Source organism: Crinia signifera, chromosome 11 (genome assembly GCF_055691185.1).
Source record: "Crinia signifera chromosome 11, ASM5569118v1, whole genome shotgun sequence".
Lineage (NCBI taxonomy): Eukaryota > Metazoa > Chordata > Amphibia > Anura > Myobatrachidae > Crinia > Crinia signifera.
Genome location: NC_139227.1, coordinates 110,118,741 through 110,137,680, shown reverse-complemented (window position 1 = coordinate 110,137,680; position 18,940 = coordinate 110,118,741). Strand labels below are relative to the sequence as shown.

Genomic DNA, 18,940 nt, shown 5'->3' with positions numbered 1-18,940 from the left:
AAAAAGGACTTGTTTATACATGACCATCCCAGCGGACATAGAGTGGCGGTCTATTGCATGTCAACGTTTTTTGTGTGTCAACCTTTTGCCTATAGACCATGAGTGGTCGACCTTTTGCGTGTCGACCCAGGCACTGTTGACCAATGGACTCATACCCGTTGACCGATGTATATATATATATATTACTGTCCTACCACCCGGATCCGGCTGACCCCAACTACCGCCCTAATAAAGTACCTTGAGCTGTTTTTTCCCTTTCCGTCTCCTGCGGACACAGAGTTTGCATAACTCTAATCCATGTCTCTGTTCTCGCTGTCCCTGGCACCGCTACTGAGGTGTAAAGCGTTCCACGCATGTTTTTCATATTTGGAAGGATATAAATATCCCCAGCTCACCAGCGTTACATCAGTGAGTCAGTGATGCAGTCACTCTGAACCAATGTAAGATGTGGAGGAAGAATGTGACTCCGCAGACTGTAAAAACAAGGCGCTCTGTCAGAGTCTGTTTGGGGACTTTTGTCTCGCTCTTTCCTTTAGATCTCTGAATCATTGCTCCTGCTCTCAGTATAGAAACAGGCCTCTTGCAGTAATGCAGAATAACCATCTCTAACAAAGAGGGGTGAAGCACTGTCTTATTAGCCCGGCCCACTGACTATTACTCACGGAAAATGGAGGCATTGTTTGTCGGACAGTGAGCGCACGTTCTGCGGTGGATATACCCACGCTGTCATATCTTGTCCTTACAATAAGCAGTTGTTTCAGCTGAAACCCAGTCACTGATCAGTATATTTTTGGAAACGTTTATGCTGTTAGCTGGTGCTTCTTCAGCAGCGTGCACGGAACAATACAAACTTTCTTTTAGTCTTCGTTACCACCTAATGACCTCTTACCTTCTTTGGAGATCAGAAGCGCCCCTTCGCCGGGCATCGAATTATTAATAACGGCTTATGCCGAACATATGCGGTTATTAACGCAAGGGACAGCTCTTGCGATAAGAGACGGGAGTCCATCTGCGCATGTGCAGAGCATGGCGCCGGCCGCAGGGCATGCTGGGAGGGATCCATGACGGATCCCTCATACATCGCTGCGGTAAGAAGCCCATAGGCTTCTGCAGGGAATCGCCAGCTTTTGCTGGCGATTCCCTCCACAGCGCTGCCACTGCGGAGGGGCCATAGAGCATACAGAAATGCGGTAAAACCCCCAGTAACAGGGTTTTTACCGCATTTCTGTCTTAGAGAATCGCCCCCTCTGTATGATAGAACAGGCTAAGGGGGTTTTTCTGGTTCACACACAAAGGCACAATCTCTCTCTAATGGACAAAACCATGTGCACTGATTTGTGTGAGTTATTTTGTTTCTGTGCAGGGTAAATACTGGCTGCATTATTTTAACACTGCAATATAGATTTCAGTTTGAAGTACATCCCCCACCCAAATCTAACTCTCTCTGCACGTTACATCTGCCCCACCTGCAGTGCATATGGTTTTGTCTATTAGAGAGAGATTGAGCCCTTGTGTGTGAACCAGAAAAACCCCCTTAGCCTGTTCTATCCTACAGAGGGGGCGATTCTCTAAGACAGAAATGCGGTAAAAACCCTGTCCATTAGAGAGTGACTTTGCATTTGTGAGTGAACCAAAATAACCCCCTTAGCCTGTTCTATAACACAAAATGAGCCAATCTCTACAGGATACATGCGGGTCACTGGCAGATGGGATGCCGGCGTTAAGAATACCAATACCGGTATCTCGATGTAGGGAATCCAAACAGGGGTCAGGAAATTATGATTAACCCCCTGCCGCCCCATCCACCTACCCTGCAGCCTAACACTAACACACAGAGACCCCCTCCCCGCTGCTTAACCCTAAGCCTCCCCCCCCCCCCCCCCTTGAGCCTAAACTTTGGTGGTAGTCAAGACGCCAGTGTCGGTATTAAGAATGCAAAAATAAAAATGGAGTATTATGGGATGAGACATGGAACTCACTGCATTATATGTCATCGCCAGTTTTACCTTGTGATATCAGTGGTTAATGGAGCAGTAAAGACAGATATGTAGGGAACAAACTGTGCAGCTAATGTGTCTACATCTGTTTTGATCTTGGAACTTGTAGCAAATCAAAATCTTGCCTATAACCAGTGATTTGCATGTCCCCTCCCACATTCCTTATGCAAGGCATTTTAGTGTGTGAGGTCATGCTTATTTATAGCAGAGGTATGCGGCTGCAAATATAGAAATACTTTCACTCCACTTTAGCTTTTATTGTTATAAATGGAGAGCTTACTGTGTCTTTATTTTAGGCCACCACACCGTAACCTTACTGACTAGTCCTCCTGTGTAGCTGGTCCAGAACTCTGTAGGGATTAAAGAAAATATCCACAAAAAATACAACATCAAGTTACCAGCTCCAGTCCTGTCTCTCCACGACCAGCAGAATTGTGGGAATCTCATACCAGACATCAATGTAATAACGTATTCCTTCCCTGTGTCCACAACAGGTGGCGGAGGAGAAGGACATGGTCTTTGGAACTGAATGTACAGCTCTTCGGCTCTAGAAACAGACGTGACGCTTTTTATACTTCAGATATTAGGAATGACTAAATAAATAAAAATATTTAATAGCTCTGTGTCAACGATGGCGGGAAACCATCTTTGTCTCCTCCATCAATGGCAAAAGTAGTTACCGTTGGTTATAGACCATTGATGATTTAAAGTCATCGATGGACGATGGCCATTGCTAGGAGCAAGTGTTTTTAAGCTGTGGTTCTGGGAGGAGAAATCGAAAAGTGCTGTGATGATCACAAAAAAGCATTGTATCTTAAGAAAAACATTTTATAAAATACATTATTGTAATATACATGGTCTACCCAGAAAGTGGAGATAGAGTATAAATACAGTATAGTAGCAAATAATTAGGGATGGCCATTGAATGGGTCAACATAGATAGTGTCTAATGATGTTGAAATTGGTACTTTACATAGATGGCAGGAAACCTGCAGAAGACACCCCATTTTTCTGGTAGTCCCCTACAGCACTGCCCACCTCTTAGTGAAATGGGCAGAGTAAAGACATTAAAGTAGGGAACCCCAGTGTCCCTGAAGAATGGTCAAGGACTAGTGATAGATCTATGTGGAAATTCATCATTTGGCCCCACCCCTTTGCAGATTTGCAATTTCCTTGTAAGGGGGTGGGGCCTAATGACTAGCCTGGCCGCACCCTCTTCATGGCCCACTTGCATATCCTCTCCGGGCTTCTTCCGGAAAGACGGATGAAAAAATGGTAGGCAGGTATGAGTTTATTAATCTTGTGAGTTGATAGATGTAGGTGTTTTATATAATAAGTGCATTTGACCAATTGTGTCGAAAAGTATACCCTTGAATACACAGAAAAATTATAGGGTTAAAACTAAGTCCAGTGAATGCAGCAGGTCATTCATGGAAGGGCCAGAGATGAGCAGGACGATGGCGACATGACCAACTACTGCATTTCTGCTAGCCAATGGATGTTTGTGTGACCCTTGAAAAAAATACAATACCAGCATTGCAGTAAGATCAAAGGGCTGGTAGGTTAGCTACACCTATGCTCATTAGCAAATTAGCCTATACAGTGCCGTTTACTGCGGCTCTTCTTTCTGTTGTCTGCTTCCCATAAAAGATTCAACAATAGAAAAAGTGCTGGAGAAAACTCACATTCCACTATAATGTTCATGAAAGTAGATTTCTGAATGTGTTACTACGGCTTCGCTGCAGTTGCCTAGTAACATTTCCCATAATGCCCTTACAATGCTTTTTACAGAATAGAGGAGATCATTAAAAATTAAATCTCTATACTGCTTCTGACATGTAGCATTTGCTCCAGAAAGCTCGTAGGTTATCTCTTCCTGGTTCTAAATCCTAGGACAAATATTTGTGCAGGATTCACTCTCTCTTATAAGAACAGGAAACAAAAGATATTGTGTAAGCTGAGCTTGGGCTATCATTATTATCAGTGCCGGAGGTTTTTCCTCAATAAAGACAATGTTTCATCTTGTAGAAGGTTAGTAAGTAAACAGAAGATAATGGAATCAAGAGCTGCCATGTATGAGTGGATAGAAAATGTCATTTAACAGATGTGTGTCATCTATTTCGACTTGGATTCAACACGAATCTAGGGTGAAATTTAATAGGGTGAGAGAATCAGAAAGTTAGAGATTTGGTAAAAAATCTCCAGGTTTTTTTTTTTTTAAAGCGGCAATCATTTACACTGCAAAACCAGTTCGATTTTACAGTGTAAATGATTGCCGCTTTAAAAAAAAAAAAAAACCCCTGGAGATGTATTACAGTTCTCTCCCTTTCTGATTCTCTCACCCTATTACATTTCACCTCACATCTTTTATCAAAGACTTTCAATCCCAGGATTCTTGGGATACCGGGGATTGAGTTCATCAATGTAATGATGAACTGTAATCCCCCCTCCCCAAACCGGCCATCTGCAGAGGTGCAGACAGCAGCAGGACCCAGAGCAGTGTGGTGGGCAGGAGGCAAGCAGTGCAGAAGGTGGTAGCAATGCAGAGGGCAGTAAATATGCAGCGGGCTCTAATCCCGAGATTCAAATCCTGGCGATTTTTGGGCCAAATCCAAGAATCCCAATGATCCTGGGATTGGATTCAATTTATTGCTGGATCTGTCAAAATATTCTTGCCTGCAGTGTCTATTTGGCCGGGTGATAGCGACGCTGCGGAGCCGTGCATCGCTATCGCACACAGTGTACACATGGGGCGATACAGGCAAACCTTCTAAGCGATTTTGACGATGTAGTCAAAATTGCTTAGAAGAATTGCCCCTTGTGTACACGGTTAAAGCCTTTTCTGATTATATAACTACAGTACTTCAATAAGTTTAATCATAGAACAATTTGTGGCAAATCTAATTAATTAAAATATATAGTTGACTAACTTTTGTTTGTATCTTTCAAGTGGCTTTTAGATATGTGTGTGATAAATACATTTATAATACTAGTATTTGGGATGCATTGTATGCTGGGCTGCTAGTTTCATTGTTTGTGTTGCAAGTGTTTTCCCCCTGTCTCCTATCTGCCCCCCACTACCCTCACCCCTCATCTGTCATTTCTGCACCTTACGTCGCCCCCATCATCCTGGTTTTCATCATTCACCTTCCCATCTCCCTGTTTCATATATCTGTCTCCCCCCTTTTCAGAACTCTCATATCTATCTCCCCCCCACACACATGTCTCTCATATCTCTCTCCCTCACCTCCCCATCTTCCTGTCTGTCATCTGTCCCTTTCCGTAACTCTCATCTCTATCCCCCCCCCCGTCTCTCATCTCTGTCCCCTTCATCTCACCATCTCCATCTTTCCCAGTGGCTCAGTCTGAATATCTGCTGCTTATTTTTGAGCCAGTGGCTCTCCAAACTTTGTCGGCTCTACTACTAATCACTTTTATTCCTGTTTTTTTTTTTGCAGTTTCATCAGGTGAGAAGAGTAATGACCATCCTTTTCCTTACTATGGTTATTTCATACTTCAGTAGCATGAAAGCTGCCCCCATGAAAGAAGCCAGTGTCAGAGGACAAAGTGGCCTGGCATATCCGGGTCTTCGGACCCACGGTACTCTGGAGAGCATAGGTGGGCCAGTGAGCAGTTCAAGAGGAGGAGGACTTCCATCCCTAACAGACACCTTTGAACATGTCATAGAGGAACTCCTAGAAGAGGAACAAAACATAAGGCAAAGTGAGGAGGACAAGGATTCTGATCTGTATTCATCAAGAGTTATGCTGAGCACTCAAGTGCCTTTGGAGCCCCCTTTGCTTTTCCTTCTCGAGGAGTACAAAAACTACCTGGATGCTGCAAACATGTCCATGAGGGTCCGGCGCCACTCAGACCCAGCCAGACGTGGGGAACTGAGCGTGTGTGACAGTATTAGCGAGTGGGTGACTGCGGCGCAAAAGAAAACTGCAGTCGACATGATGGGGCAAACGGTTACTGTTCTTGAAAAAGTCCCAATACCCAAGGGTCAACTGAAACAATATTTCTATGAGACCAAATGCAGTCCTATGGGCTACACGAAGGAAGGTTGCAGGGGCATCGACAAGAGGTATTGGAACTCGCAATGCCGAACTGCCCAGTCTTATGTGCGCGCTCTCACTATGGATAGCAAAAAAAAAGTTGGTTGGCGCTTTATAAGGATAGACACTTCTTGTGTATGTACACTGACCATTAAAAGAGGAAGATAGTGAATTTATCTTGTATAGATTATATTGAGAAGAAAATTATCTATTTGTATATATACATAACAGGGTAAATTATTAAGTAAAAAAAAAATGTTATGGACTGCATGTATAAATGAAGTTTATACAGTACCGTGGTTCTACAAATCTATTTATTGAACATATTCATAACCTAAGGGAAAACAGAGTCCTCTGCGCACAATGGATCCTGTTCTCTGCTGGAGGGGCTAGGACCCCTATTGCTGTGCAATTCTTCCTTGGCCCCTCCAGCAGTACACGGGTTAAGAAATAAGCCTGCATTACGTTCCTCAATAACATTGTGGTTTTTTGACGTTGCCAAGAATTGAAAACATAAAAAAATGATAAACAAGCATGCATGCTGCTTCAATTGTGAATTGATAACACTCTGTCTTCATCCAGGCAAAAAGGAAAAAAAAAAATTTGAACCAAAACATTCTGTTTACACTTTAGACAGTATCTTTATTCATGTCGGTATTATATCTGTTTACTGCTTTAAACTTCTGATAGCGTTGGAATTAAACAATGTCAAGGTGCTGTTGTTATAGCTCTACTGTTTAATTTTTAATTTTTTGTGTTTTTTTTTTATTTTAAATTCCTGAAAAAGTTGCAAAGAGCTTGTTATGAATACGTGTTCTAGCTGAAAAAAAAGCAGACCTATATTTAATTTTTTGTATGTTGTGAAGGTGTTTGCAAACTCGAATCAGACTACTGATCAAAAAAATAAATAAAAAAAAAGTTAAGGCAATTAAAAAAAAGAAAAAAAAAATCAATGTTCATGTTATAAACATTTTCGACCTGCATTCAAAAAGGTTCAATTTCTCAGATTGAAATGAAGATATGGTTATTTTTTTTCCCTAACAAGCTTTTGTGTGCTACAGCTGTGTATGCTATTCTGAATTTAATGCAAGATTGGTGCATTTTCTGGAAACTCATAGCAAAGGAAGTTGCAGATTAGTCAGCGGGAATTTTAAATATCTTGTGAAAATGGACAGAATAATCAAGGGATCTGTTGACATTTGCATTACAAATGCTACCTGGGTGTTGTTTATCTAAGCACTTTTGGCCACGTAACATTGTCCTCTTAATGCTAATAAGCAAACAAATCAGATGTGAAGCACTCACCAGGTTTCTAGGGAAAGTATCAAAGAATTTGGATGTTGTGTGCAGGACACTACAGAGTCGAAACAAAATTATAGCCGATGCTAAACATTATTTTATAACAACTTCACGATGAAGACGTGATTTCATAAATATAGTCAAACAACTTTTAAAATGTTTCCCATGACTACAGAGAAAATATCCTTTTTTTTTGTGAGTGATATGGTTGGTCTAGCACACACAAGAGATGCATTCTGTAGGCTATATATACAGTTAACAAAGGTACTAGTACAGTAAAGCTGGCCATACATCAGAACGATATCAGGCTCGAACCCACGATTCATGCAATCGATTGTGTGCACATCAGAAGGTATTTTGGTGTGATGCGCAGCCAAGAGGTCGCTTAACTGATCATACGTGCTGCACATAACGATCCGTCAGGATGGATTATGGTTGTAAGCAGATCGTATGTGTTTTATAGCACATACAATCGCTCATTTGATTTGATCATACGACCTGCATACGATCTGCATTCTAATATATGGCCAGCTTAACTCCCAACTGTCACTATTTTAGTGACATTGAATGGGGCACACAAAGCAACAGATTGGGCTCTGGATGGGAATAGATGGATTGGAGAGCACGTTGGTTAAATTGGGATGTGGTTAACATAAAAAAGGGTCTAACATAGAAACAGAATTTGACGGCAGATGAGAACCACTTGGCCCATCTAGTCTGCCCCTTTTAGGCTTCAGAGGTCACAATTTTGCCTGGATAAATGTGAGTAGGGGTTGGGTCTGCAAGGGAGATGATGCCACGACCCTATAATGAAGTAATCGTAGCATGCCACCTTCGGTAGTATACATAGAGCCTTAATAGTCGCAACTGGGACTGGCCATGACGCCACAACTTGACCATGATCCAGGTATTGGGGTCTGAAATATATCTTTGCAGGCCCTTATATTGATTATTGGTCATTTAAAAGCAGTCATTGTTTGCAAATCAGCATTCCCCAGGATAAAATAGTGTTCCAGTTTTTAGTTATGAAACTGCAATTTCAGTTATAGAAAGATCCAATGAAAACTATACCTAAACTATCACTCATAACATTGAAATTATATTTGTAACTGACTATTTTAGCATAAACATTTGGTAACATTAATACCCCTTTCATACCGCACCAATAACCCGGTTCAATCCCGGGTTGCCCTGGGTCGGCGTGCGGTGGGAAACGGCCATGTCAAATATGTTGGGTCCAGTGACCCAGATCCAGTTCACTTCTATTAAGGAGGCGGATACAGTTCTGCCTCCTCCCCCGCCCCTGCCTGATAACGTTAGTGACCCGACAATAAGCCTGGCATTTACCATGGGAAATGGGTAATAACTGTTCTTGAAAATAGTCAACATTTCTCAGATTTTCAGCTTCCAGATTTCCAATCTAAATCGTTCAGATCACTCAGCAAGATCCATCAGCATAGTATTCTCCGGTGAGAACACTGGCCCTGACCGCGATGAACTACATTTATACATGCGGGGCTGCACATCGCTATCGATATGGTCCCTACACACGGAGCAATGTAGGGGCATTTTTAAGTGATCTAATGAGATCTATCCTACAAAAGCAGTAGTTCATATTTGCTAGCACATCCATTCCAAAACAAAATCCTCAATTGCAATTAAGATGATCTTCCCTGTAGGTCATAGTTCAATTATCTGCTACCATATTGCTGATATAAAGCACAAAGTAATATATACAGTCTCAGGGTCCTGAGTAATCAACGCTCTATGCTAATGTGTTTTATTGAATAGGGGATTAGATTGTAAAAGCCCCAAACACTCTATTGCGATATACAATAGATACACGTTGACTGCAGATGTATTAAAACTTTTATTTTATTACAATAAATCACATCCTCTTCTAATTAAATGATCTGCTAAACATGGGTGAAGTCACCCTTTTAGCAGTAATTAAGTTACATTTTTAATTGGTTGTTTTTACCATGGAGAAATAGCACACATTCCTTGTTTACATGCCGTAAAGCGACACTCAGATACAATCATGGATTTGTTGGTTTAAGTCAACCAATCAGAAACATTTTTGCTGCCCACATTTGTTTCACTGGAAATTTCGACTCCATATGCAAAATGCTCAGTATAATAGGAAAATGTAACAGCTTCCTCCTTAAGCGTTTATTACTCCTTATCTTCCATAATGAATCTGACAATGATTTCAGCATCTAATCCTGCAGACCATTTCCCAAATTGCCTTAAACATGTATTTGGGAATAGTTTTGAAGGTTGGTGGACAAAAAAGTTTATGTCATTCATAGGAACTAACAACTTGAAAACTTTTATTGCTCTGCTTTCATAAATTTCTCCTATAAAATCTCTTGTAAATCATTACGCCCTTTCAAAATATCTCCGGAGAACAAATAGAAATGACTGCCAGACACAGAAGATCAGTTTGTGCAAGCTCATAGTCATCAGCATGTCCTATGGTGGCAAAGGCGTAGGTCAGATGAGGATGGCACAAAGCAGAGTGCACTACATCATGTGCCATGTAACTGTGGTTGCCATGGCAGTCATAAAACCTAGATGACTAATTTGATTAATTGCAGCCTCATGAAAACATAACTGGATTTTTATTTTCCTATTTTTTTAAATGGCATTGTTGCTTTAGCTAAGCATGGGGGGGGGGCAGATTTCTTAAATGTGGTGCACATTAAAAGGTGTTGTATCTAGAAAAATCAAATATAATAATTTTCTACAATTAAATAATACAAAAATAACGGAACACAATTGGTTCCAATAGTCTGCAGCATGATTTTAATGTGTTCCAATGTTATAAATGAGCATAGATTTGTTTTTTTTGAAACTTTGCTAAGGAATACATAGCTTTATGTTATGTTCTTAAAATCACTATACATGCTCTGCTAATGAGCTAGGAAGGAACTGGTTTGACAACCTCAAAAAGCACAGGTTTTCATACTAGTATTTGAGAAAGGTTATGTACTAGCACAGCATCAAGGCAAAATTACACTGTTCATAAAATTAGATAGACTTTGGCAAATTTGCATCTAAATTATAAAATACATGGAGTGATGTCAGTACATATGTTTGATGAAACATTCCAATTAATGTAAAGAAACCTTATTAAAGGGAAAATCCACCATTAGACACATTTATCTTTCAGAGAGATATTTGTTTCTTTACATTATTCAAATTATATGACAAATGAGAATTTTTAAAATAAACAGAATATCTGTTTTCCTACCTAACAAAACAAACAAATCTGATTTTGGAATTTTTCTATAATGTGCTAGTTCGAAAAAAAAACACCTTGTTTTATGTATTTTATTGATGGTTGAAACACCATAGTCATCCTCATAAAATTATGCAATGCACAACAATTTTAAAGTAATGACTTTGTTGATTAATGATAAAATGGTACAATCTTTTGGCCATTTTATTAAACTGTTATTGATTTATAATAAGCTAGACAAATGTGAAACTGTCCTTTCACATGAAGTCGTAAAAAATAGTTTCTTCCTAACTGATGCGCCACGGTCTTAAGAATTAAAATCGGTGTCAAGGGAACCGTTATGGGGTCCCCGCCAATGCTCAAATTGAAGATTTAAGGGTTTATAAAATATATATATATAAATAAGTTATAGTTCCACAGTAACATAAGTGCTATTCAAGTTATTAATGAATTGGACCAAATATACATTATCAATGCACAATCATAGATAAGATTGTAATATTAAACATGTTCTGTAAACAAAATGTAATCAGAATCACAGGAAAGACAGCTAACCATCTAGTGCAGGATTTATTAAATCAGTACTATGATAAGGACGGTTTGTGGATTCAGCAAATGCTGCAAAGATCGATGTATAGCCACTAATCTGCATCTTTAAAAATGTATATTTTGTAACCAATGGCAACTAAAGTTTTGATGGCACTGGGTGCTAGTAACTAGTTGACTGATATGGCTTACAGAATATATTGCTGTTTGCACCATGTTATTAAATAATATATTTTTTAACTGTGTTAATATAAAAATATGCTTTCCCCATGTAGAATCAAAGGAATGGTTAGCCAAAGAATAGAGTAAGATAATCGACTGTCTGATTATTGGAATAGTGCTATGCACCCTAGATTACAGTTAAGAAAAAAAAAACTGAAAATTAATAAAAAGCAGACTCTGAGAGTTCCCTAGTTATGTTACTTTGTCCTGTGTATACATATTTATGTTGGTAAATATATATATTTATATATACACTCACAATCTGTAAATATTTGTATGTATGAATATGTATATACATGTACATATGTGGATACATATAAAAATCTATATTTATATATGCTATGGATAAAAACAGAAATCACTATCCTTAAAATATTTAAAAATTAATTTTTTTTTTCATGTCGATTTCTTTTTTAGCCCAGTGCCTAGGATCATTTGACATATATTTGAGGATTACGGCTGAGGAAGACTGGTATCTGAAATTAGAATAAAAATTATATATATATATATATATATATATATATATATATATATATATAAATTTATATATATATACACATACTTTTTGGCCATAAAACGTGGCCTTCCTCAAGACACCACCATTGCTAGACACAATACATAAATACTGTACACAGGGTCACCTTAAATTCCCTAAGCAATCAATTAACCTAAATGCCCCACCTCCTTCTGCTCTCCTTGCCCGGAAGTAACATCTCATATCCCTAGGGAAAACGGGTTCAATCAAATTATTTACTGCTGCACTCTCTCTCTCTATCTATATATATATATATCTATATATATATGAGGGGGTACAGGGTCGGCGGCACTCGCAATGAAAGAACCACACCAGGCGGATATAACCAACGTTTCGAGGTCAAGCGACCTCTTTATCAAGGTGCATCAACTTTGATGCACCTTGATAAAGAGGTCGCTTGACCTCGAAACGTTGGTTATATCCGCCTGGTGTGGTTCTTTCATTGCGAGTGCCGCCGACCCTGTACCCCCTCATATTGCCAGCTGCACAGCTGCCTATGGACGGGCACCGCTTAATTCATCACTGAAGTGACTACTACTGTGCTTGGAGTGCCACCATCCCTCGAAATCTGCATATCTATATATATAGATATATATATAGATATATAGATATATATATCTATATATATATCTATATATATATATATATAGATATATATATATATATTAGTAGTCAGATCCGTCTAAAAATAATAACCTGCCATCGCTCTAATTTATGCTGCAATTTTTCTAATTTGAAATCTCAATGAAAAATGGATTTTCAAGGACATTATTCAGGTTTCTGACATTATCCATAGCCTATATATCTATTGCAAAATGAACCCCAAATATGCAAATGTCAGAGATGCTATGAGGCAATTAGATGCAATGTCAATGATATATTCAGGAGTGCTTTGGAACCAATCCATATAGTACAGCATTATTATATGCCACAGCAAACACACCTCTGATGCTAGGCTTGGCAGTTCTAGCTGAACCAGGCTGCAGGACTGACTTCCTTGTCAATCATATTTATTTATTTTTCGTTATGCCGTGGTCTGTTCGTGGCAAAGGTATATTTTGCATGTCACATACCTACCGCCTTGTTAAAGTGAGACACTTTGAATATGTAAGTTTCATGTATGTGGCCTTGTTCTCTCTGGAGGAAAAAAAAAGTATATATTTTCACAATGTGTAACAAATATTTATTGTATGTTAAGTATATTTATATAATTATGTTATTGAAAACATTGAGAATGGCATTTAAACTGAAACGCATTTGAAATCATATTGTAAATAGGATTACCTCTATTTAAGTGTATTACATAACATATAATATATGTTCAAAAAATAGAAATTTTTAATGTTTTTAAATATATTTTCAAAATATACAAACTATGTTTGGGACCATGCTTTTTTCTTCTGTCTGCACATTCACACGTTTCTTTAGTGTATTTATCATTTCATGTCATATATTATATGAGTTACACACTTCAAATCAACAATCAAAACAATGTTGATTCTTAGAAGCTGGGATTGTGATCGAAAAGGGTTAAATTTAAAAAAATGAACCCACATTGATTATAACATATGGAAGGAGATTTACTTCATTTTATTTATTTTTACAAGAGCTGGTTTGGTATTTTCATCCTTATTTTTTTAGTGTATTTTTGCCGAAGGCATTGTGGGTTATTTGCTCTTTATGTCTTCTAAGAAATAGGCCCTACTGCTTTATCGTGTATTACATGCCTCATTTTGAAAGTGTTACTTGATGAAATGCAAAATGCGGGCAAGTTTAGGAGCACTTTATAGAAGTATTTTTTTTTCTAGAGCAAAAAAAGTTGGCCTTATTTTATAAGGATGAAAGTTTATTTTGGGTTATTTTTCTTTTTCCGCTAAGTGGGATGTTTTCACATTTCATGAGATCGTGGTTTAATAAAAACAATTAGTGGTCGGTTTTGCTGATTTTGACAATGAAAACTGAAAAGTGATTGGCAACGTTTGGGGTTGTAGCTAAAACTGTCAAGCCTACATCTAAAATATTAGCTATTACTAAAAAAGTTGCATGGGAAGCCTAAAAAACAAAACAAATTTACTTCTAAATACAAATACATGTGCAAAGCTAAGTATGTCACTTTATTACAAATGTTCCGCAGAGAAAATCCTTCTTATTTGCTGATTTTTTAAATAAATCTATTTGGTATAATATATCTAGGATACAAACTACCAGGATTTGCATTATCAAAAAAAAACAAAAAAACTTGTGGGTGTTTGGTTGGCAGGAAGGTGAAAAACATATAAAAAAATAAAAAGAATAATAATTATTTACTGGCAGAATTAAGTGAATTTAACAAATAACTGAAAGGACTTTTACAGTTCCCGTCACTAACTTATTAAAGCTGAAAATGCGATTACGGAGCTTGGACATCTGTAGCTGGCGTTATCCAATAGAATTTCTTCACAATTCCAAATGAGAGGTATCCAATCAGATCCCTCCCATCACCCCCTGCGGCTGTCATATCATTATGCACATGCGCAGAGGTACTCACATGTCCTAAACACTGGAAAGGTCTTATAGGGAGAACTGTTCATTCCGATACTAATCGCATGTGTAAGTGCATACACAAAAAGTCTGAACATGATAAGTGGCAGTTTGTACTGCTTTGCAGGTGCAATGTTTGGTGCATCCCACCACCAAAAACGACAGACTACAACAAAATGTCACCTGCTGTAGCCATTATATCTGTCACACAATCACCACATTATTGAAAAGAGGTAGAATAAATATTCACAATGGTTTGAAATGATAAGTTAAGGGAAATTAAAAAGAAAAAAAAAGTTGAGAAGCCTTTTGGATGTTGGCTGCACAAATGAATTCAATATGGCGGTGTCACAGCTATATATAAATATATTTTTTTCTGTGCAGGGTGAATACTGTCTGCTTTTGCATGAAGACCACAAATGTTAGACAGCTTTGTATTTACAACACCCACATCTCACTTTCTCTGCACATGTCACATCTGCCCCACCTGCAGGGCATAATGGTTTTGCCCAGGTACACAGTTACTTGCTTTTTCCCACTTTACCTCCAAACCAGTATTAGTCCCAATGTGATCAACATATAGGCCACGTTGCACCTGAGTATCAGAATTTATTTCACAGCACCCCTAGGCCAAAAGTTTTCTCTTTGGATAAAAACCCCCATATATTTGTATCTCATCCTTCGGGCCAGTTATGTGGTAATGGACAGAAATCCCTTCTGTTTGCGTATTACATTGGTTCAAAACACTTTCATTTGGTCATGGACCACCAATCCAGGGCACCCTTCAAGTCCCCCCAAGCGCCCGAGGGTGCCACAGCACACAGTTTGAGAACCACTCATATAGGTCCTGGTACAGAGTTGATTAAAAATACTAAATCTGTTTCAACGAATCAAATCATGGTCCTAATTCAGACTTGATCGCTGCTGTGTGAATTCGCACAGCGGACAATTGTCAGTAGACTGGGCATGCGTCTGGGCCGCAATACACGTGCTTGACACAGCCCAGCGCTAAAATCCTGCTCTTTTTGGATCGCTAGCCATTTGCAAAGTGATTGAAAGGAAGCCGGTGTTTCGGGGTGGTAGCCGGACGTTTCAAGGGAGTGCTGGAAAAAATGAAGGTGTACCCAAGCATTTTAGGGGAGGATGTGTGACATCAGCTCTGGATACGATCAGCCTGTTTCCATCGCAGCCGCTGAGTAAGTCCAGGGCTATTCAGAGCTTGCACACGCGTGCACACGCCTGCACACGCCTGCACACACTGGTAAAATCACACTTCGCAAGCCGTGCACATCTATTCACAAGGTTGGATTTCATTCTGGCTGGGTGGCAGTTACCTGATCGATGGCAGCTGAAAATGATCAGCCGTGCGATCAGATCTGAATCAGACCTCCATGTTACACTACAGGTGGGGCAGATGTAACATGTGCAGAGAGAATTAGATTTGGGTGGGGTGTGTTCAAACTGAAATCTAAATTGCAGTGTAAAAACAAAGCAATCAGTATTTACCCTGCACAGAAACAAAATAACTTCCCCCCCCCCCCCAAATCTAACTCTCTCTGTACATATTTCATCTGCCCCACCTGCAGTGCACATGGTTTTGTCCATTTGAGAAAGATTATACATTTGCGATCAACTCTGAATCAGGCCCATAGTGTAGCAAATTATTACAGTACAAGGGTTTATAGAGCAAGTCTAGCTAAGTACTATAACAGACATTATTATGAACATATGGTCACGGCCTGGGTATTATATTTTCTGCTTTATTAAACTCCTACAAGCATGTGTAAAAACTATTAACTACTTTTATAAATGGCTGCATAGGGTTATCCATCAGCCACCCATGATGAATAGCAATCGATGGTCTGATGTTGGTGGTAATTAGTTTTGCCAATGATGGGAGACCACCATTAGGGAACATCGGTGGCTGATTGTTGATTCTTTATTTCAGCCACATCATTGAGTATGCGTGCACTTGGTCTTGCACATACGCAGTGACATCACTAGGGTTGGTGTCACCCGGTGTAGTAACTGGAGACGGGATGCTTGTGCGCACCGGTGGCATGCCGAAAAAAATGGGGGCATGTCCTTTCAGAAGGGGCGTGGTCTGTACCGTCATTGGATTGTGTACCTACAGATTGCACATATTAGCAAACTTTGTAATACCATTACACATAAAGCCACATGTCGTAATGCCAATTACACATACGGCCACACATGATGCCCATTACATACTATATAACAAACCATAATGCCCATTACACATAAGGCCACACATGATGCCCATTACATATCATACAACAAACGGTAATGCCCATTACATACTATATAACACACCATAATGCCCATTACATACTATATAACACACCATAATGCCCATTACATACTATATAACACACCATAATGCCCATTACATACTATATAACACACCGTAATGCCCATTACATACTATATACCACACCGTAATGCCCATTACATACTATATAACACACCGTAATGCCCATTACATATTATATATCACACCATAATGCCCATTACATACTATATAACACACCATAATGCCCATTACATACTATATAACACACCGTAATGCCCATTACATACTATATAACACACCGTAATGCCCATTACATACTATATAACACACCGTAATGCCCATTGCACATAAGCCACATGCCGTAATGCCAATTACACATAAGGCCACACATGATGCCCATTACATACTATATAACAAACCGTAATGCCCATTACACATAAGGCCACACATGATGCCCATTACATATCATACAACAAACGGTAATGCCCATTACATACTATATAACACACCATAATGCCCATTACATACTATATAACACACCGTAATGCCCATTACACATAAGCCACATGCCGTAATGTCAATTACAAATAAGGCCACACATGATGCACATTACATACTATATAACAAACCGTAATGCCCATTACATACTATATAACACACCAATGCCCATTACATACTATATAACACACCGCAATGCCCATTACATACTATATAACACACCATAATGCCCATTACATACTATATAACACACCATAATGCCCATTACATACTATATAACACACCAATGCCCATTACATACTATATAACACACCGCAATGCCCATGACATACTATATAACACACCGCAATGCCCATTACATACTATATAACACACCGTAATGCCCATGACATACTATATAACACACCGTAATGCCCATTACATACTATATAACACACCGTAATGCCCATTACATACTATATAACACACCAATGCTCATTACATACTATATAACAAACCGTAATGCCCATTACATATTATATAACACACCGCACTGCCCATGACATACTATATAACACACCGCAATGCCCATTACATACTATATAACACACCATAATGCCCATTACATACTATATAACACACCAATGCCCATTACATACTATATAACAAACCGTAATGCCCATTACATACTATATAACACAATGTAATGCCCATCACATACTATATAACACACCGTAATGCCCATTACATACTATATAACACACCGTAATGCCCATTACATACTATATAACACACCGTAATGCCCATTACATACTATATAACACACCGTAATGCCCATTACATACTAAATAACACACGTTAATGCCCATTACATACTATATAACAAATTGTAATGCCCATTACATACTATATAACAAACTGTAATGCCCATTACACATTTGACACCTAAGTGCCACTTACGTACATTCTCTTTGCTAGAAACTTCATGCTCAATGCCAGGGGCTTCATGCCCGATTCCAAGGGGAAATGCAATTTCTTGTTGCCTGTAGAACACCGCTCCCTTTGTATAATAATAATAACGGGACACCACAGGCTTCTCCCTTTGTATAATAATAACAAGACACCACAGGCTGACACCCCCCCCCCCCCCCCTGCATAATAATAATAACAACAGGACACCACAGGCTGCTCCCCCTGCATAATAATAACAGAACACCAAAGGCTGCTCCCCCTGCATAATAATAATAACAACAGGATACCATAGGCTCCTCCCCCTGTATAATAACAATAACTGTGTCCCCAGTGATCTAATACTGTTACTATAGTGATGAGAGCCAGACACGGGGGACACTGGACAGCATGAGGTAACAGAGTGACACAGGGCACAGAGAAGGAAACAGAGATCCCACCTCACACTGGAGCGGATCTACCTTCAGAAAATAAGCGTGCCCGACTTCTTCCACCCATCCTTCTTCATGGGCCAGCAGATCCTGTTGTGGAGGATGCTGGAAATGCTGCGGAGCCGACCAGGAGCCGCTGCTGATGCTGGAGACGGATGTGACGCAACATGGCTCCGTCTCCGAGGCAATGAGAGAGAGACGTTCGTCATTACCAGTCTCATGAATTCCGGGAGTCATGGGCAGTAGTGGGGTGCGGCAGCCCGGCTAATTTTTGTGTCACCCCAATGACTGGTGACACCCGGTGTGGGCCGCACCCCCCGCACCTGCC

General features: G+C 39.4%; 1 protein-coding gene and 1 long non-coding RNA gene across 4 annotated transcripts in view; one reads left to right on the top strand and one right to left on the bottom strand.

Moving 5' to 3' along the window:
* The window catches only part of LOC146045424 (uncharacterized), a 52,247-nt gene extending 51,917 nt beyond the window's left edge, over window positions 1-330 (bottom strand). Inside the window, exon 1 of the long non-coding RNA XR_014465434.1 lies at window positions 238-330. This is a non-coding gene — a long non-coding RNA (uncharacterized LOC146045424). The remainder of the gene's footprint in view (window positions 1-237) is intronic.
* Window positions 1-12,191, top strand: part of BDNF (brain derived neurotrophic factor) — a 71,096-nt gene extending 58,905 nt beyond the window's left edge. For all 3 annotated transcript variants that reach the window (XM_083164217.1, XM_083164218.1, XM_083164219.1), the window contains exon 2: window positions 5,456-12,191. In XM_083164217.1, the coding sequence (XP_083020343.1) occupies window positions 5,456-6,223 (768 nt within the window). In that variant the 3' untranslated portion in view covers window positions 6,224-12,191. The remainder of the gene's footprint in view (window positions 1-5,455) is intronic.
* Window positions 12,192-18,940: the final 6,749 nt, after the last annotated feature.